General features: G+C 37.4%; 1 protein-coding gene across 7 annotated transcripts; it reads left to right on the top strand.

Moving 5' to 3' along the window:
• The first annotated feature begins 1,935 nt into the window (after positions 1-1,935).
• On the top strand, positions 1,936-5,436 carry LOC140766041 (uncharacterized). Of its 7 annotated transcripts, XR_012105273.1 has the most exons (9): positions 1,936-2,053; positions 2,149-2,451; positions 2,534-2,697; positions 3,140-3,764; positions 3,836-3,927; positions 4,022-4,173; positions 4,311-4,353; positions 4,466-4,512; positions 4,708-5,435. XR_012105273.1 is itself a non-coding variant. In XM_073105433.1 (7 exons), the coding sequence occupies exons 1-6, from the start codon at positions 2,051-2,053 to the stop codon at positions 4,125-4,127; spliced, it is 1,293 nt and encodes a 430-aa protein (XP_072961534.1). In that variant the 5' UTR covers positions 1,936-2,050; the 3' UTR covers positions 4,128-4,173; positions 4,311-5,436. The 7 variants fall into 7 exon arrangements, 2 of the variants coding, with proteins under 2 accessions (XP_072961534.1, XP_072961533.1); XR_012105272.1 differs by having other exon boundaries at positions 4,466-5,435; XR_012105271.1 differs by having other exon boundaries at positions 1,937-2,053; positions 4,022-4,353.
• Positions 5,437-20,392: the final 14,956 nt, after the last annotated feature.

Here is a 20,392-nt window from a genome sequence, read left to right as displayed (position 1 = left end):
GATTAATGAGAAATCCTATCCAAATTCGCCACCTCAGCTGTTTGCAATTGGCTATAAAGAGTTCGGATAAAACTGGTAAATTAAGTTTTCCTCGTGAAATAAAGAGGAAACTTCGATTGTCTCATCATGTGGCAGTATATAATTCTTGGACAACCACTCTTCCACATGACCACTGACATGTTCATATAGTTTTACTAAAGGACAAATGTAAGGCCCTGATCCTCTAAGACAAGATTACACTTGGATGATAGATAAGATCTGGTTTTAATTTTTAGTCTTAGCAGTTCATTGGCTAATCACCCTATTAGTTTGTTGTATTGTTTGGGTTGGGTTGGGTGGTGTGCGTGTGGAAAGAAGGATTATTTTATATGCTATAAAGTGGATTACTATGGTCAAAGACTTTTTTGATCCATAAAATTTGACATACTTTTAAAGCCACTTATTGCAGGTTGAACTTTCCACCAGCTTCAGTTCAAATTCAACACTTTAAAGCCACTTTGCTACAGTTGGCTACTTTATGCCTTTAGACAAGGAAAAGATGAGATGTTAGGAGAGGGGAGAGAGAGAGAGAGAGAGAGAGAGAGACAGACAGAGGGGGGCAGGGGTTGTTTGGTCAATTTTTAGGCAATCAATATGTATCTCAGTATGGATATTTTTTGAAGGTAAATTTATGTAGTTTTATTTTTAATAGAAAAGAAATCTAATTCATATATATTTTTCATCAAATATTAATTATAATGTTTGTTAGTGTAATCGAATCCATAATCTCTGTCAGTAGCCTTTTGATTAATACTTAGGTGTCTCAGGTTCACTTAATAATGTTTTGTGTTGGCTTGAGAACTACATCATTTATTCCTAGTAACATCAAATTAGTTAATGGACAATGGTGAACAATTAAAGCTGAAAGCAACCTCTCTAATGTGAAGAAGACCTCGCAGCATTGCAGTAAATTCCTGCAACCTTAGTTGCATTGAAGCGATCATCCACCTCATTAATTGTGAGTTACCCTTGTCTCCATCTCAAGAGCAGCCATCTGCTTTTCCTCTTCTTGTGCCAAAATGTTGGCCCCTCGGATAAGTCAATGTGTTGCATGGAATCCAATGAAGTTCCAAGCATATTTCTCCACTGCCATCTCAGAATTAGACTCCACTCGTATGTCTCGTCCTCTCCGTTCCTGGAGATGTCTCCCACCATTATAATGGAGAAGCGTCCCGTGATATCTGGGACCTCACTGGGATTCCCCATATATAGTAGTTCTGGATCTCGATAGATATCACCCAACTTACACAATAGTAGAAGGTTGCAGGATCTCACAGATGGGCCCTTGTAACTTTGGATTGATAGGGATTGGTGATCCATATGTCAGTGGGCTCAAGATCGACGCTTCAGGTTTAAGATATAGGCCTGTTTGAGCTACCACTTCGACAAGGGGTTCCAACTTCTAATCTCTTCAAACAAAAGAAAAGGACTACAAACTTTAATTCTAATACATATTATGTTTTGTATAGCATGCTATGCTTTAATCGATCTTTCTTTTTGTAATTATTCACGAGGTAGATAGAGACGGTCATTTATGTTTCACGAAACTTTTAGTCAATATAGCAAACCGTCTAATTTATGATTCAAGTCAAATGCATTGCTGAACAATTATTTTAAACCAAACGCTGCTGAGAGCTGCTCTAAACTATCACGTTGCTAAGTTGCTCCTCTAAACCATCCGCACCACTAAGCTATCAACCGATAACATTTAAGCAAAGCCGCTAAACTATCAAACCATCAAATAATTTCTCTATTATATTATTTGGAGTTGAAGTTAAACCATAACTCCCTTCGTTATAAGAAAAATAGCTAATTAATCCTTTCGAATTGAGGTCTGATAAAAGGAGCTATCTTTTCTTTGGGCCTTTGAAGCCCTCCAGGCATCCGCCAAAGACTAAGTTGGGGCTGTCGTACAAATCTTTTCATCCGAGGTTCACGAGTCATCTACTCTAATTAGTTGGGCTTGCATTCGGTTTCGAGTTATATATATGCGCCACAAAGATACAATCCCATGGCAAGTTGCTAAGGGTCAAACTTTAGGCTACTTTGTCAGACAACTGACTTTAGTTGCAAAATAACCAAACTTCATTCTTGCATTTTGACAAACAGAAGATGAGCAAAGGAGAAGAAACCGGCGGCAAAGCGGATAACCGGTGCGTCGTGTCTCTCCAGCTAGCTTTCAAAGAAACCACCACCTTCAACTTGGAGAGAGCCGTATGCAGCCATGGCCTCTTCATGATGGCTCCCAACCGCTGGGACCCAGTCTCAAAAACCCTCCTCCGCCCTCTTCGCCTCATCTCGTCCTCTCTCTCCCTTCCCGTCCGTATCTCCCACCCTTCTCCTTCTGACCCTCTTCTTGTCTCAGTCTTCGGCACCTCATCCCTCTCCTCTCAAGACCAAAATGGCATCTTGGTATTAGAACACTAACCGCCACATACTTTCGCAGTGTAATCTTAATGTTTGTTAGATTACCCGAATGAGATTGGAATTGCAGGCACAGGTGCGCCGGATGCTTCGGATATCGGACGAGAACGATAGAGTGATCGGGGAGTTCCACAATCTCCATGAGGCGGCTAAAGAGAGTGGATTCGGACGGATATTTCGGTCCCCGACGTTGTTCGAAGACATGGTCAAGTGCATCCTGCTCTGCAATTGTCAGTAAGTGCATGCGCATTCTGCTCTTTATGTAGACTCTGTAGGACGTATTGCAAAGAGATTAAGGATGATTGCAAGTCCTATAAGTTTGTAGAAAGAAAAGAACAACCATTTATGCACTATCTGGAGTATGAAAAGTGTGAGTAATTTCTTTTTGTATGGTGATTCTTCTATATCAAAGACTTAGAACAGTTTAAGAAGGCTACTTTTTATACCTTTGACCCCTCTTCTAGCTAATCAACTTTCTGTTTAAACATTTATACTATGACCTTAATACATTATTGTGTACTCTTAATTGACTAGGATGGTATTTCTAATTGAAGCTAATGAAATGTTCCACAAACCTTGTGGTCCAACAATCCTGACGCCATATATTAATTTTCTGTTGCTCCTGGAGGTTGATTCTGCAAGCCATTCATGTGATGATAATTCCTGCTTGTTGCAGGTGGTCAAGATCTTTGTCAATGGCTAGAGCACTATGTGAGCTTCAACTAGACAACCACTCTACTCTTTCTGAGGATTTCCAACCAAAGACACCTCAGTCTAGAGAACGCAAAAGAGAACGTGAAATCAAACATGATGTGGTGATGAAATTAGAAGCCAAGTATTCAGAAAAGAAGGAGAAGTCCTCTCTGGACTCCTCATTTATAAGGGAAACAAACAGCAGCTCCAACTCTTCCAAACTCTTAACCAGTAGTAGAACTGATACTGCCATTGCTGCCGATCATATTTCAGGACATTTGCCTTGCCAATCAGCTCAACTTGGAGATTTTCCTATGCCAGAAGAATTGGCTATCCTTGATGCAGATTGTTTGGCTAAACGCTGTAAACTTGGATATCGAGCGCAACGTATTGTGTCACTTGCCCAAAATATTGTGGAGCACAAAGTAGATCTGAGTATGCTCGAAGAATTATGTCAAGAGTTCACGCTACTCATGTATGACAAGCTGAATGAGGAATTATCTGGAATATGCGGCTTTGGTCCTTTCACACGTGCCAATGTTCTTATGTGCATGGGTTTCTACCATAGAATTCCAGCTGATACTGAAACAATTAGGCATTTAAAACAGGTAGTCTTTTCTTGGACTTTGCCATGCTTCTAGAAATAAAAAAAATTAATGGCTTTGGAATCTTCTTGCAGTTTCATAAAAGATATTCCACCACTCGTTCTGTTCAGAAGGACATAGATGCAATCTATGGGAAGTATGCACCATTCCAATTCTTGGCATACTGGTATGCAATTCACACATATTTTTCCTTCATGAAATTTCCATCAACCTTTGAAGTGCTAACTTAACTGAGTCCTCCATGATTTGCTTCCTATTAGGTTTGAGTTATGGGACTGTTACGAGAAAAGATTTGGGAAGACAGGTGATATGTCACCATTGCATTACCATCTAATTACTGCAAGCAACATGAGGAAAAGTGTCTAAGAAAAGAAGATAATAGTAAATGACATGAGATGGAACTAAGATCGAGGTATTATATTATCATCTGATTATTGCTGGTCAGTCCATTTGTGTATAATATATTGGCTTCAGCAATTGTCAGGAAGGATATCTTCTCATCTTTGTGGCCGGGATGATATAATTTTGTCTTGATTACTCTTATTTCAGCTCTTGGCCAAGGTTTGATTACATGGGCAATTCTGTTTAATAGGTATTATGTTTAGATGCAAGTTCCATTCGTTCATTCTTTCTATATGCATTATGTGCAAGCAAACGTCACTAATTTTACTGGTCTACTTCCCCTGATTATTTTAATGGAGAAGGAAGCAAACGGATGATCACTTATTGGATGGGTCTCGATGCTTAGTTGGTACAGTGAGATATTTCTATTTTAGTTTGGTTCAATTTATTTGGCCTTAAAATTTATTCGTTATTTTCGAATGCTATCTAGTTCTGCTCGGCCAGCATTAAATTTTCATTAATGAACTAATTAAGTTATTAGATGTGATTAGTGAGGAATTATTTTTGCTGTGTTTGATTTTATCTCCTTTGTCCGAATGCCAAGGACAATGACAACCTCGACGAAATGGAAGGCCATGCTGAAAGCAACCAATGAGTGCAATCAGTGCTGCAATCACTGGCCACTTAATTGAGAAACTAACAACGATAGTAGAAGTGGCCACTCAAAAACTATGCCAACGGATTTCAACAAGAACGTCGCTACTCCGGAATCAAGTGATGGTCATTTCCTCCCTGCCCAAACTCGTTTATCAGAGCCATCTAACAAAGAAGAGAATGCTACAAACAAGAGGACGACCTCAATCACATATAAGAGCATTAAAGCTCTAGGCAAACCAGTGAGCAACATAGAATACAAAAAGTCCCTGAGCTCCGCAAGAACAAGGAACAAGGCAGACCTTTCGGCCGGTCCTAGTTGTTAGGGGCTGAGACAAGTCAGACAAATTTGCCCATCTCCTGTTGGTCGTTCTAACACATTCAAGAAGTTGTTCTAATTTACAAAGGAGTTATTTAAGCCGTTTGAATTCACCTTGGAAGAATGTTTAAAAATATATAGACCATAAGTCTTTTGTGTTGGAACAGAGTCGTAATTTTTCACAAAATTTAGAAGCCTGTGAGATCCCTTAATAGGTGGTTGGTGATATCATTCCGAGTGCTTTGTAGAAGAAAAAAGAGGAAGAGCGTAGAGTTCTTATTTTTGGGTTGAAAGAATTATTTTACATAGTAAAACTAGTGATATCTCTATGAATGTAGTCCGAATTGTGTGAACTACTTAAAATTTCTCTTTATTATTTATTTATTTATTTATTTATTTATTCTCTTCTTGCATTCCGCATTTTGGTTCCAACAGTAGTGGCCTATGGCCCTTACCACTACTTTGACATCCATATCAATGGCATGACGGACCTTCCGATTTCATGGGATTTTTTGTTTTTTCGTTTGATTGAATTTGCCCCCAAAATGAATGTTTCAACAAGGCAAAGAAGATGCGAACAAAAGTGATTTTATCCTCATTTTTTGATGGCTACTTTGTGGTGGGAATTTATCCTACAAGTCATGTTCTTGCTTGAGAACGAAATTCCTTATATTGTGTTGGTTACTCTGATAAGCGAAAAAAAAGTTAAATTTGATGAGCTCCTCAATCGGACCGTGGAAAATGAATTGAAGGGCAATGATGACGGCGATGACAACAGAGACATCGTCAGCAGCATCAGAGCACATTGTCCCGCATCATCGAAATTTTAATCGAGACTGAAACATCAAAGGTGTCCAAAAGCATAAACAACCTCATAACGAAGTTAAACTCGGAAAACACTACAATAAATAGGGAAAATTAATACTTCAGTGTTATACTGTTAAACGAATTAATGATAGCAAATACTGTAGACTTTGGTTACTGTTAAACGAATTAATAGTAGCAACTATTGTAGACTTCGGGAGAAACCAAAGTCGCGGTCGGCAACATCAAGAGCTAAATACCTTGGCACTGGGGAGGTTCTGTCTCTTATTCGAACGGTTGTAAATACCCACGATGACTACCAAAGTAAACAAATCCCACAAATTTCGAGGTAAACAGTACTTCCCGTAATTTAATTCTCGTCTCGGATCAAATCTACTTGAAATCTACATATTACCCGACCCGAAGTAAAACCTCGTCCCAGCCATGACTCCATCACCTTCTCCATCCTTAAAGCCCGACGCCCAAAACCTCACCTCCAGGCACAGTGCCCATGTCGTGGCAGGGAACTCAATCCGCCAACATTAGAACTTCTTCCACTCTCTCCTCTCCCATCATCAAAGAAAAATTCTAGCCAACCTGCATACTTGAACGTAGGGCAAGGCGGAAGATTATTATTTATACGACAATTAAACATATCCCTCACCTCCACAGCATGGTTAGGAATAAAGCTATAGTTAGATGTCAACCTCCGGAAGCATTCCAGAACTTTCAATTGGAAATGCTTCAATGAAACATACACCAATTTCCTATTTCATTTGTATTTATCCATGACTTCTGTCAACTGAGCACTGCTGATTATCACCAATATATGGATCTCCCGTCTTGTGTTAAGATTAGTCTTAAAGCCATCTTTAGTTTTCCCTATTACGGAGTAATTCCTATTCTCAATGACTTGTCTAACTATGGCAGCAACCAGAAATGAAAAACTGTTTCATTAATGACTGTTTTAGGATATATTTCTGAGTAATGTCTGCCGATTTCACCTATAGATGTAAATATTGACACATTTTTTTTATAGTATCGGTGAGAGTTCAACTTTTATTATTTTAGGTTGTCGACAATAAGTATTGCCATTGAATAGTAATTGAAAACAATGTAGCACAACAGTTATTGTATGATTTTGCTGAAAAAGAAACTTATATAACTCACTGCAGAAACAGCATGAGAAGTGCATATAGGAGATAAAATACTGAATGTATGAATGAGTTAGAAACAGCATGTGAAGTGTAAGCGTTAAAACACTGAAAATATGAATGTGAGATAGAAACAGCATGTGAAGTGTATATGAGTTAAACGCTGAAAAATCTGATAGTGAGTTAGGCTTTCTTTTTTAGTGCAGCAACTCGGGAATTTTTTCAAAAGATCATAAACTAGTAGTCAAGTTCTGTTAGCTCATAATAGAGATAATGAAATTCCCTAGTGAATGTTGGAGCTCATATTTGATGAATTTTTCAGTAGAAATTCCCAGTATGTCTTTACACTATTTTGAGGGTTCAATTTAGTTCTAATTAAATTAGCCTGCTTGTCATGGTAGATTACATCCATCTATAAAATAGTACGATATTATTTTTTAATTTATACTTAAATTCACAAGTACCAAATTCAATTACTTGAACATCTATTTTTTATGTTTATTTTTTTATAGTTTTTATGTTTTCTACTTTTTTTTGTTATATTAAATGGTGTTCCATTTTCAATTCTAATTTATTTCTTTTTTGACATTTATTAACTTATAATTGTTTCTTTTGTTATTTCTGTTATTTTAAGTTTTAATTATAATTATTTCGAATTTAATTATTTTTAATATAATTTTATCTTAATATCAAATTTCTATCTCGTATTTATAAATAAAAAAAATAATATAAGCATTAATATAATTTAAGCGGTTTGAATATACTCCATGTACTTTGGACAAAAATCAGTTTCCCCCCCTCAAACTTTATTTTAATATAGACTGAAAATAACTTTACTTTCAAATTCTTTTAAAATGGATATGTATTTGAAGAGAATTTGTGGTGTTTCATAATACAAAAGAAAAGTTCAAAACATAAAATAATTTTGGTTTTAAGATAAAAAGGACCACAAATACGTTAAGGAAAACTTAACAATTATAATTTAGTCAAGTTTAAAGTGATTTACTAATACAAAAAAATATTCAAGGACGTAAATTAATTTTTGTCCGACGTACATGCATCTGTATAAGACCCACTTTGAATTTGAGATAATCAACACCAAATAGAATAATAATTGGTGTTATTAGTTTCTTCATCAAGGATTTCATTTAATTATCATATTTCTAAATATAAAATAATATTACTATTGATATAATTTAAATGGTTTGAACATACTCTATATATACTTCGGGCAAAAATCGGTTTACCTCCTTACACTTTATTTAATATAAACTGAAAATGAATTTAGTACTCAAATTCTTTAAATGGATGTGTGTTTGGAGAGAATATACGGTGTTTAGTAATACAAATTAAAAGTTCAAAACATAAAATAATTTTTGTTCAACAAGTAACATCTTTTAGATAAAAAGACACAAATACCGTTAAGGAAACTTAAAAGTTATAATTTACTCAAAAGTTTAAAGTGATTTACTAACACAAAAAAAATATTCAAGGACGTAAAATAACTTTTGTCCGAAGTACATGCATGTCCGTATTGAACCCACTTTGAATTTGAGATAAGCAACACCAAATAGAATAATAATTGGTCCTACTAATTACTTCATCAAGGATTTCATTTAATTATCACATGCATAGTAGTGTATAAACAAAGCATTGGACAAATTACAAGTTGGGATTAATAATCTCAAAGGATATATCGTCCGTCCGTCATCCAAACTACAATTAAACATGCCCTATGTGTAGATGATACACATGCATGTGTGTTGTGTGTGGTGCTGTGCTGACAGGCGTATGTTTGCATACCCAAGCGTGCGTGAGAGTGCGTATGTTTAACGTGTGAGGCTTGACTGTTAGTATGTGCAGGTGAGAGCATACAACTGTGTCCATGTTTATCAGAGTGGGCATGCATTGTTAGCGTGTGCACAAGTGTGGCAGCTATTCAATAATACAATTAGCATTCGGTAAAATGGTACCAAAACACAGAAAACAAGCAACTAATAAGAAAGTTTACAATACCTCATCACCTTTCAGTCAAAGCAATGTCTTCATCAGAGAATATTGATGAAGAAAATGAAAAATAGATTATCTGCAACGAAAGATTACCTTCTCACAATGGTTTTTACCCATTAAATGTTGCCAACAGTTATGACGCACCAAACATCCAACGAATAAATATAAGTATTAAAAATCATAAGGCAGATAAAAATGAGAAAGAAATGAACAAAAGGTATATCATAAATTGATAACTAGCAAATCAAGCAAACAATTTCATAAATTGTCTGCATGATGTAATGAACAGGAAAGTCAAGAACAACAAGTAGTAAAGCATACACCTAATCATTTTACCACACTTAACCTTCTGCATATGATTTCTACCTGGTAAACTTCCAGCAACACATAACACATCCAAGAGAGATATGAGAATGGAGCCAAATCGAAGTTAAGAAACCATAAATAAATTTTTCTGCAAGACCTAGAAACTCAGATACTAAAGATGAAAAACCAAAGTAAACTTTGAAGATGAAGGAACGTATTCCATTGTGCATGCCCTGTTCTAGGCCAAGTTAATGTGTGTGAGCTCTACAATTGGCATTCAGTAAAGTTTAACAAAAACTAAATATACGAAAAACATGGAAAGATAAGAAAATTTATAACTCATCACATTAACAAGCCTTACTTTCTTGCGTTTCTTCACTTCACAACACCTCTATCAGAAGGGTAGAAAATGATCCCTTCTCAACAGCAAAGTAAAAGAGAGGCACTTATAAATTGAGTTGTACCAATTTGAATGGATCTCACTAAACAGCATGATCCAAGACAGTGCAAAATGTCAACCAACAAAATTCCAAATAAAATGGTACTATACGTACAGGCATATAATGAAAAACAAAAGGAATTAACCCAAGAAAAATTTCTGATTTTCTAATCACTTAACCAATCTTAACTTCTCACATCAAATTTTTACTCAAATGATCACCACATGATACACTTTACCACTACTATACAATAACACCAGAAATTAAATGAAAAACAAAATACAACATTTAAGAGGCAAGAAACCAAAAGAAAGAAGAATAATAAGTAACTGAAATAATCTAAATTAACAATTGGAATGTAAACCAAAGCAAAGACTTCAATTGAGGATATAAGTGAAGAGAAAATAGAAAATCAATTACCTGTAGCATAAGATTGTTCTTCTTCACCATACTATCCATTAATGTTGCCAATGTTTTATGATGTACCAGAGGTCCAACAAATTACTAAAAATCAAAGGTCGAAGACCAAAGAAAAGAAGAATAAGCAAAGAGTATATCCTAAATTAATAATTGATGCGCACCACCAATTAGATATCTTATGTGCGAGAAGAAATGAACATAAAGGCAAAACAATCAGCAATAAAGTGTACACTCCTACCTTATATCATCATATAGGATAATCAAGAAATATATGAGAATAAAGACAAAATAAAAGATAGGAAACCATATTGAAGAAACTTTAAAAGACGTAGTATATAAGATACTAAAGAAAAGGGGAGGAACAGATTTAAGAAGTGCTAAGTGATTAGAATAGTGAAATAGACTTAGATTGGCCTCCTACCAAACTCAAAAAATTCAAGCCTCCTAAGTCTAGTAGAAAACAGAAAATGACGCATATATTTCAATGTAACTCCCAGACCTCATAAATTGAATTTTCAATGATTGATATGAATGACTATAAATACAAATGATATTTTTGGAACTTCTCTATGACATATATGTACGACTTTTCAATATCAAATCCACTGAATACTAGAGGCTGCAAATGGTTGCCTATCGAGATGCGGGCCATCCAAAATTTGCCTTGCCAACATGTAAAACAGTAGATTCAGATATTATTTGAAAGCTCTATTAATGTATGGTGCCCATTTTACTACCACGTAATTGCAATTACCATGGGACTCATATTGGTCCATCTACCAAACTAGAGAGCTGCTATGCTCCATAAACTAAAATTAAGATTGTAAAGAGAAATTTCAAAAAGCAATACCCCCTAATGGTTCCAAATAGTTGCCCACATTGAAGCAGGCCATCCAAATTTGCCTCCCATCATGTTAAAAGCGGCTCATTGTCAGCTCTTCCAAATCAGGAGAATTATTAATTTGACCCCAGTAGTAGAAATAAAATAAATGTGGCACAACAGAAATGAGCAACTTTCAAAGGGAGAAACAAAAAACAGTTATTCTTATTCCTAGAACCAAAATCATATATCAATTACAGTTGAAAAATTTTTAGGTAGGCAAGAAAAAGCTCAGCTCATTAGGGTCAGGAGATTATGGGCTTTTACACAATGTAAGTATGTAACACACCAATACATCGCGTTGAAAAAACCCAAGTTTTATCAATCAGAAATCAATTGTTAGAATACATCACATAAAGTACAAGATATAATAAGAAAACTTAGTATAAATAGCAGTAGCAAATGAGATTGGTAATGAGAAAACAAAATTGTAGCAAAGAAGCTTAAATATATAATGATAGCGGATCTATTTATTTTAAACTGTGACTCATGTAAGCTACTAAATAAGAGTAATTTGAACCAAGAAGCTTCTTTGATATGAACCAAATTTGGAACGTATTAGAATAAAGAGAGAAGGAAGGCACACATTCACCTTTTCATAGATATAGTTTAACTTTCCTTGGACTTACTCTTCTTCTTTACACCAAATATATCAAAAAGCCAATGCAAAATAAAACAAAGCAGTCAAAAATTAAAACAGAAGTGAAATTGAATAGAAACGGGAAAGGAAATCATTTACAAAGAACATTAATCTCAATCTACTAAAAGTTTTACCTACCCTTTATGTTTTCAGCAAATCTGTTCATAACTGTCAGGCACCCAAAAATTAAATGAAATTACAGAATCAAATACAAACGCAAGATCAAGATAAAGGAAGCTGCTAAAATTAAAAAAAAAAAATGAGGGAAGGAAGCTGCGGGACTAATTTGCCTCTGGTCTCATCTCTATCTCATTCAAACCAGACCATTGTAAAGGTGGACTAGCTGCCACGCTTGGCATTGTGACCATCCAATCAGCCTTGCCATCTCTTACTCAAACTCAAATTGGACCTAAACAACTCGACAAAGAGAAGGATTTCTACTCAAGAAGAAGAATGAATGGTTTTCAAGGGGGGGGGGGGGGGGGGGGGTTTCTAAATTTAGACAAAAAAATATTGAGGCAAGAAAGGATGAGAGAGTAACCTACCGCTATTCAGCCCATTTCTCATTCAAATAAAATCCATCCTAAGGAGGAATAGCTGCAGCGGTTGCCATTATGCCATCCAAGTTGCATTGCCGTACCATCAAGATATCAAATTCGATATGAAGAACTTGAGAAGGAGAGAACAATCCCAGCTGAATGATTTTTTGAGAGGAAGAGGGAGTTGAAAATAAGAGAAAAGAATGATAGAGTAACCTACACCATTTTGCCCAGCTCTCATTCAAATCAGATCCGCCCTAAGATAGAACGATGGCAGCGGTTGTCTTTATGGCCATTCAAGTTGCCTTGTCATGCCATCTGTTAAATGTTCTTCTAAGAGAGGGAATTTCCAAATTCAGGAAAAAAATATTAAGGGAAGCAAGGCTGAGAGAGCAACCTACCTCTAGTCTTCCCATCTCTAATTCTAATCAGTTCCATATAAGGCAAAATGGCTATAGCGGTTGCCTTTGTGGCCATCCAAACTGCCTTGCCATACTATCATGATCTCAAATTGGACCTAAATAATTTGAGGAGATAATAATTTTTACTCAAAAAGGAATGTCTTTTCAGGAAGAATGAGTTCCCAAATTTGAAAGAGAAAAAAAATTACGCCAAGCAAGGATGAAAGAGTAACCTATCACGTCTGCTCGTCTCTTATTCAAATTAGATCCATCCTAAGATAAAATGGCTACACTTTTATGACCATCCAAGCTGTCTTGCCATGCTATCAAGAGCTCAAATTGGATCTGAATAACTTGAGAAGGGAACTGAATGACTTTCTGGGAAAGAGAAAGAGTTCCAAATTTGGGTAAGAAAATTAAGGCAAGCAAGACCAAGAAGGTAACCATTTAGGCTACTCATCACTCATTCAAACCAAAACCATCATAAGTGGAACTTAGCTACAGCGGTTGCCTCTATGGCCATTCAAGCTGACTTATTATACCATCAAAATATCAAATTGGATCGAAAGAACTTGAGGAGAGAACGGTTCCTATTGAATGGCTTTTCAAGAATGAGAGGTATAACACGCCAAATCGTATTAAAAAGAAACAGAGGGAAAGGGGGGGGGGGACTCGCACATGCGCTGAGCGTGTGCGTGCGCCCCAGCACCCTGCCACCCCCCCGTCCTTCTTCTTCCTCTTCCCTTGCCGTGCATGCCACCATCCCACCTCCATTAATTCCCTTCTCCCCCTCCCACCGCACCATCTCTCCTCTACCTCGCTACCTCTCTCCCTCTCCTTTCTCGCAGGTTGCCGACGCCGGAGCCAACGAAGCCAAGCGCACAAACCGTGGTAAGCCTTTAACCATGTAATTTAGTAGTTTAACCCCCCTCACCATCGTACTCGGCGGTCGACGACCTCGCATCCAGTCGCCGGTTCGAGAGCTCCGGTGGAAGGGGCTCTCTAGTCAGGCTTCGGGCCTTTGAGTTGGGAGAAGGGACTACCATGGCCGCCGGCCATGGAGCACGCCTCGCTGCCGCATCGACCACCCCAGCCGCGGGGCGAGCTACTCCCGCTCTCTGTAGGCGGGGAGGATGGGCGATGACTCCTCCGCAGCGTGGGTTATGCCGCCACCGTCCAACCAAACTAGGCCCCCCTCCTCCTTCCCGCCTACAGCCCACCAACCTAGATTCGGGGTGGGCGGGTGGGTTGTGCCTGCAACCCACCAACCCAACCCTTTAGTGGGCTGCGGTTAGATCCCCAGCCCACCTTAGTCCACCAAAGCCTCCCTTGCCCTATTAGGTAGGCTTGAGCTTAACCCATTTAGGGTCATTTGGACCTTATAGCCTCATTTCTCTATTTCACTTAATTAATTAGCCTAACCACCCCCGTAATGACAATTTATTATCATGTGAATTTTAGGACAACATAGAACTCATCTTAGAGGACTCTTGACTTATGTATACACCTAAACATAAATTCTCCACCTGCGTTCGAATACGACCTACAGGAATTTTATTTTAATAAAAATAAACACCTAATGCAATAAGAAAAGATCATAACTAAGTGTATCAGCCCACCAGGCTTCCCCCACCTTGCCCTCAAGGTGAAAAGTCGGGTAAACGCTCCAAGATATCAGTCTCCAACGCCCATGTTGCCTCGTCAGATGACTTGCCAAGCCACTCAACTAGAATCTTTATCTCTAATCTGGTACCATGTCATCGTCGGTGTCTAGTAATTACTCGAACTGACTCTACAATCTCTATCTCATCCAATAGCTCTAGTAGAACCGATCTAACAATTTCATGATCTCCAATGCGCTCTCTCAACAATGAAAAATAAAAGACAGGATGCACTCTCGACCCCTTCGGCAGCTCCAAACGATATGCAACCGGACCAATACGCTCCAACACCCGAAATGGACCAACAAAGTAGCGATGTGCTAACTTTTAGATTCGCATCGGATTTAAGGTAACCTATCGATATGGTTGTACCCTCAAAAAGACCCAACTGCCGATGTCAAACTCCTGCTTCCTATGGCTATGATTATAAACTTGCTTCATGTGGTTTTGAATAAGTTTAAGATATGCACGCCACCTCCTCAATGTGGCGTCTCTATCCATCAATGCTAAGTCCACCTCCGTTTTATTTGTCGATGTCACTAGATCAAAAGCGTGTAACGTTTACACCACCTCAAATTGTCGTGTGATGATTGTCTGAGTAAAAAATTGTCGAGAGAAGTTAAGATTGGGAATATGATTAGAAAGTATAAAGTTGAAACTAATTATTTTTTTTTTCTCCGTTTTCATTCTTACATTGAAGTTATTATTTTATTGATTCATGTGTACCTTTGTTGCATTGTTTTGGATTCTTGACAATCAATTTTTTGGAGGTTTGCTTGTTGATTTTTGACTATGATGGCTTGAAAAGTTCATGCTGTATAGTAAAATCCATTTTAATTTGTGAAATTTTGTTTATAAGTACCTCTCTTTTACTCTGTTGATAAAAAAGATATCTTTTTCTTTATCTGTAGTGAAACAATGCAAAAAGTTAAGTCTTGTTAATGTGCTATGGTGTTATTAACTTTCTTATATTTCGGTATTTTCTTTTTTTATTTGTACTTCTGTTTTTGATACACTTTATGGAGTGTGTAGAGCGGTCACATGTGCATGCACAAACTTGGCCTAGTGCAGGATGCAGATTGGAAATTTGTTAATGTCCTTTATATTTGAAGTTTACATAAGTCTTACAAAGTTTTTCCTTTATAGTTTTTAACTTTGATTTGTCAGTACTATACATTTCTTGAAGGATCTATATGATGATAAAAGTTAATTGATGAACAATCATATGCAGAAGTTAAGAGTGCAGAGGTATGACTCTGGTAAATTGATGGTTTTAGGATCATGCTATGTAGTTAGATCTATTCTAAGTGTGTAGCAATGTGAAAAGGTAAAGCTTGTGTGTTTTATACAATTTCCATAAATAGGTGTCACGCTTGTGCACAAACGAACTTTTACCTAATGCAATGCATGGACAAACGTCCTAACCCTGTCGCATGTAATCTGAATTCTCACTGTTGTACTCATGAATTTATGTGGACACACTCATGCATATCGGACGTATTAACAAGCATTACAATATAAACTTCACACATCGTACTAGGGACATGCACATCCATGTCTCTACTATAAAAAGTAAAAACATGGAACTAGGCTTCTCAAATGAGATAGAGGAGAGAGTTTTTCCAAGGGATTGATGACCTTTTCTTGGGAATTTTTTTTTCTCCTTTCCAAATTCAAAAATGCTTCTCTATCTCTCCAATTCCTTGATGACGAGGCAGCTTAGATAGCCGTGAAGGCAATCGCTGCAGCTAATTCCACCTTATGATAGATCTGGTTTGAAAGAGAGATGGGTGGCCTAGGCAGGTTACCCTCTCATATTTGTGTGCCTCAATTTTTTTTTCCAAATTTGGAAGCTCCCTCTTCTTCTTGCAAAGCCATTGAGTCAAAATCGTTCGCTCATTCTCAAGTTCTTCAGGTCTAATTTGATATCTTGATGGCATCGACAAGTAGCTCTGATGACCACAAAGGTAATTGTCCAACCATTCCACTTTGGGGTGGATCTAATTTGAGTAATATATGGGTAGACTAGAGGTAGGTTACTCTCTCATCATTGCTTGTCTCAATCTGTTTTTCAAATTTGGAAACTTATTCTTTCTTTTTGAGTAGAATCATTATCTCATTCTTAAGTTCTTCAGGTCCAAATTGAGATCTTGATGGTATGGCAAGGTAGTTTGGATGTTCACAAAAGGCAACTGCTATAGCTATTTGGCCTTATGACCGATATGATTGGAACTAGAGATTGGTAGACTAGAGGTAGGTTACATTCTCAGCCTTGCTTCTTTCAATTTTTTTTTCTTTTCGAATTTGGAATTCCCTCTCCTCAGAAAATTATTTAGTCAGAATCGTTCTCTCCTCAAGTTTTTAAAAGTCTAATTTGATATCTTGATGGCATGGCAAGATATCTTGGATGGCCACAATGGCAACCACAACAGCCATTCCATCTTAGGATGGATTTAATTTGAATATGAGAGATGGGCAGATTAGAGATAGGTTATTCTCTCATTCTTTACGAAATTTGAAACTCCTCCTTCTCAAGTTCTTCAGGTCCAATTTGAGCTCATGATGGTATGGCAGGGCAGCTTGGATGACTGTAAATGCAACCACTGTAGCCATTCCACCTTAGGATGGATTTGATTTGAATGATAAAAGGGCACACAGAGCAGTTTACCCTTTCATTGTTGCTTGGCTTAATCCTTTTTCTCAAATTTGGAGACTCGATCCTCTTAGAAAGCCATTCCTTCTTCGTGAGTAAAAATCATTCTTTCCTCAAGTTTTTCAGGTCCACTTTGAGATCTTGATGGTATGGCAAAATGGTTTGGATGACCATAAAGGCAACCGCTGTAGCCATTCTATCTTATAACGGATTTGATTAGAATTATAGATGAGCGACTAGAGGTAGGTTACTCTCTCGGCTTCGCTTCTTCTCAATCTTTTTTTAGAATTTTCTCTCATTCTCAGTAAACCATTCAGTAGAAATTATTCTCTCCTTCACAAGTTCTTCAGATCTAATTTGATATCTTGATGGTATGGTGACAGCTTGGATGGCCATAAAGGCACCGTTGCAGCCATTCCACTTTATGATTAATCTGACTTGAATGAGAGTTGGGCAGACTAGAGGTAGGTTACTCTCTCGTCCTTGTTTGCCTCAATCTTTTTTTTAAATTTGAAACCTTTTTTTCCGTCTCGAGAAGCCATTCATTCTTCCACTCAAGTATATATCCTTCTATAGTTATCGAGTTCTTTAGGTCTAATTTGAGATATTGATAGGCATGCCAAAGTGGCTTGGATACCCATGAAGCCAATCGTTGCAGTTAACTCTACCTTAGGATGATCTTGGTTTGAAAGAGAGATGTATGACCTAGGCTGGGTTACGCTCTCGGCCTTGCTTGCCTTAATTTTTTTTTGCAAATTTAGAAATCCCTATCTTTCTTGGAAAGGCGTTCAATCGAAATTGGTCACTTTTTCTCAAGTTCTTCGGGTCAAATTTGAGCTCTTGATGGCATGGCAAGGCAACAGCTTTGATGCCAATAAAGACAACCATTGTGGCCATTCTAACTTAGGATAGATTTAATTTTAATGGGAGATGAGCAGACTAGTGGTACGTCATTATTCTATCTGTGTTTGTCTTAATCTTTTTCTAGAAATTGCAAACTCGCTTTTCTTTGAAAATCATTCTTTTTTGTTGAGTAGAAATCTTTTGTCATTCTCAAGTTCTGCAGGTCCAATTTGAGATCATGATGGTATGGCAAGACTGTTTCTTGGATGGCCATATAGGCAACCGCTGCAGCCATTCCGTCTTTATGATGGATCTGATTAGAATTAGAGATGAGCAGACTAGAGGTAGGTTACTCTCTTAGCTTGCTTTCGACAATCACTTTTCTGAATTTTGAAATTCTCTTCTTCTTAGAAAGTCATTCACTCAGAATATTTCTCTCAAACTTAAGTTCTTCAGATCTAATTTGATATGCTGATGGCTTGGACGGCCATAAAGACAACCACTGCAGCCATTCCATCTTAAGTCATATCTTATATGCTGATGGCTTGGAAAGCCAGCTTGGATGACCATAAAAGCAACCGCTGCAGCCATTCCACCTTAAGTCATATCTGATTTGAATGAAAGATGGTAAACTAGAGGTAGGTTACTCTCTCATCTTAGCTTGCCTTAACATTTTCAAATTAAGAAACTTGCTTCCTTGGAAAGCCATTCCTTTTTATTGAGTAAAAACTATTCTGTCATTCTCAAGTTCTTTCGGTTCAATTTGAGATCTTGATGACATGGGCAAGGCAATTTAAATGGCCATAAAGGCAACAACTGTAGCCATTCTACCTTATGATGGATTTGATTAGAATTAGTGATAGGCCTACCAGATGTAGATTATTTTCTTACCTTGCTTCCTTCAATCTTTTTTTTTTTTGAATTTGGAAGCTCCCTCTCTTTCTCGAAAACTATTAAGTAGGAATCATTCTCTCCTCAAGTTCTTCCGGTCCAATTTGACATTTTGATGGTATGGTAAGACAGCTTGGATGACCATAAAGGCAATTGCTGTACATAAGTTCAACTTAGGATGATTTTGGTTTGAATGAGAGATGGGTAGCCTAGTCGGGTTATTCTCTCGTCCTTGCTTGCTTTAATTTTTTTTTCTAAATGTGGAACTCTCTCTCTTTCTTGGAAAAACATTGAGCTGAAATCATTCTCTCCTTCTCAAATTCTTTAGGTCCAATTTAGCTTGGATGGCCATAGAGGCAACCGCTACAGTCATTTCACATTAGGATGGATCTGATTTAAATGAGAGATGGGCAGATTAGAGGTAGGTTATTCTTTTATCTTTGTTTGCTTTAATCTTTTTTGTTTCCAAATTTGGAAGCTCACTTCCCTCAAAAGCCATTCCTTATTTTTAGAATTGTTCTGTCCTTAAGTTCAACTGTATATATCCCTTCTCGATGTATGAGATGATGGATGATTTTCTTAAGAGTATCTACCCTGTGTTGTTAATGGCTCGGTGAGCTATGATAAAACATGATTAATGCTTTGGTGAGCATGGAATGACTAAACTACTCTTTTATTGCTATGCATAACATGTGAACACTATAATTGAAGTTTGTATGAATAAAAGATTGTATCAAGCTTTAGATCTGTGTGGACTTATCTTGATATGATTAGGAGTTTGCATGTTCCAAGATAGTGACTTGTAGTCTTTATTGATTGTATTGATTTAGTAACTCATCTAGACAAGCGTATTTGTTATTGCTAGCAACTATAAACATGCATTGGATATGCACCTGTAATTTCATTGTTATATATTGTATGGATTCTATTCGTCGGGCTATGTACTCACCACATCTCGGTAGTATTATTTTAGAGCTAGGAGACAAAGGTGCGGGTAGCGATGAGTAGCTACATTTTTATTTCAGTTATGTCTATTAGTTGTATTGAGCCCCTGCGAGGGCGTTACGATTGACGTTGTATTTTAGATTTTACCGTTGTATTTTGGATGTGTATCTTAAAGGCTTGTTGTGGCCTGTGGAACTTGTATCCGGACTCTTATGGTTGAGTTTATTTATGGTATGAACTTGTGCTGCTATATGTCTTGTGAATTCCTATTACTGACAGGTAATGTGATGCACCGCGTGGGGGATTTACCCACGCGGTTTACACGTGTATTTAGAGGTTTTGGTGTTTCAACTTGGTATCACAGCCAGGTTCACCATAAATCCGGCAAGTCTTCCTAGATACTATCCAAATTCATAGGAAAGTGATAATAATAATGAACAATAGAGTCACATACGACTTTTGACATACTTCTGAATTAAGAACTAAATTGCGTTGAACTTAACAGGAATGCTGCCTAGACGTGCTCGGTCTGTGCGTGGACAGGCTTCAGCCCCCATTGACGAACCGATTGCCAGTACTTCAGCCAACATCGAGGCTCTGAGATAGATTGTCAGACAGCAAGAGGTTAATCGAAAAATTAGTTCGAGAGCGCACGACAGCTATGTCTAGGATGCACATATCGAGGGAGCCGTCAGAGCATATTGCTCCAACCGAGCAGATTGGAGGTGG

Source organism: Typha angustifolia, chromosome 8 (assembly GCF_048772165.1).
Source record: "Typha angustifolia cultivar Huaian chromosome 8, ASM4877216v1, whole genome shotgun sequence".
Classification (NCBI taxonomy): domain Eukaryota; kingdom Viridiplantae; phylum Streptophyta; class Magnoliopsida; order Poales; family Typhaceae; genus Typha; species Typha angustifolia.
Note: the sequence above shows the minus strand (reverse complement) of the source record. Positions and strands in the feature narration are given on the sequence as shown.

What these genes read in the sequence shown, in the direction of transcription:
- LOC140766041 (XM_073105433.1), top strand. An exon ending in ATCCTGCTCTGCAATTGTCA is followed by an intron (nt 2,698 to 3,139) that starts GTAAGTGCATGC and finishes TGCTTGTTGCAG; the next exon opens with GTGGTCAAGATCTTTGTCAA. An exon ending in TTCCAATTCTTGGCATACTG is followed by an intron (nt 3,928 to 4,021) that starts GTATGCAATTCA and finishes GCTTCCTATTAG; the next exon opens with GTTTGAGTTATGGGACTGTT.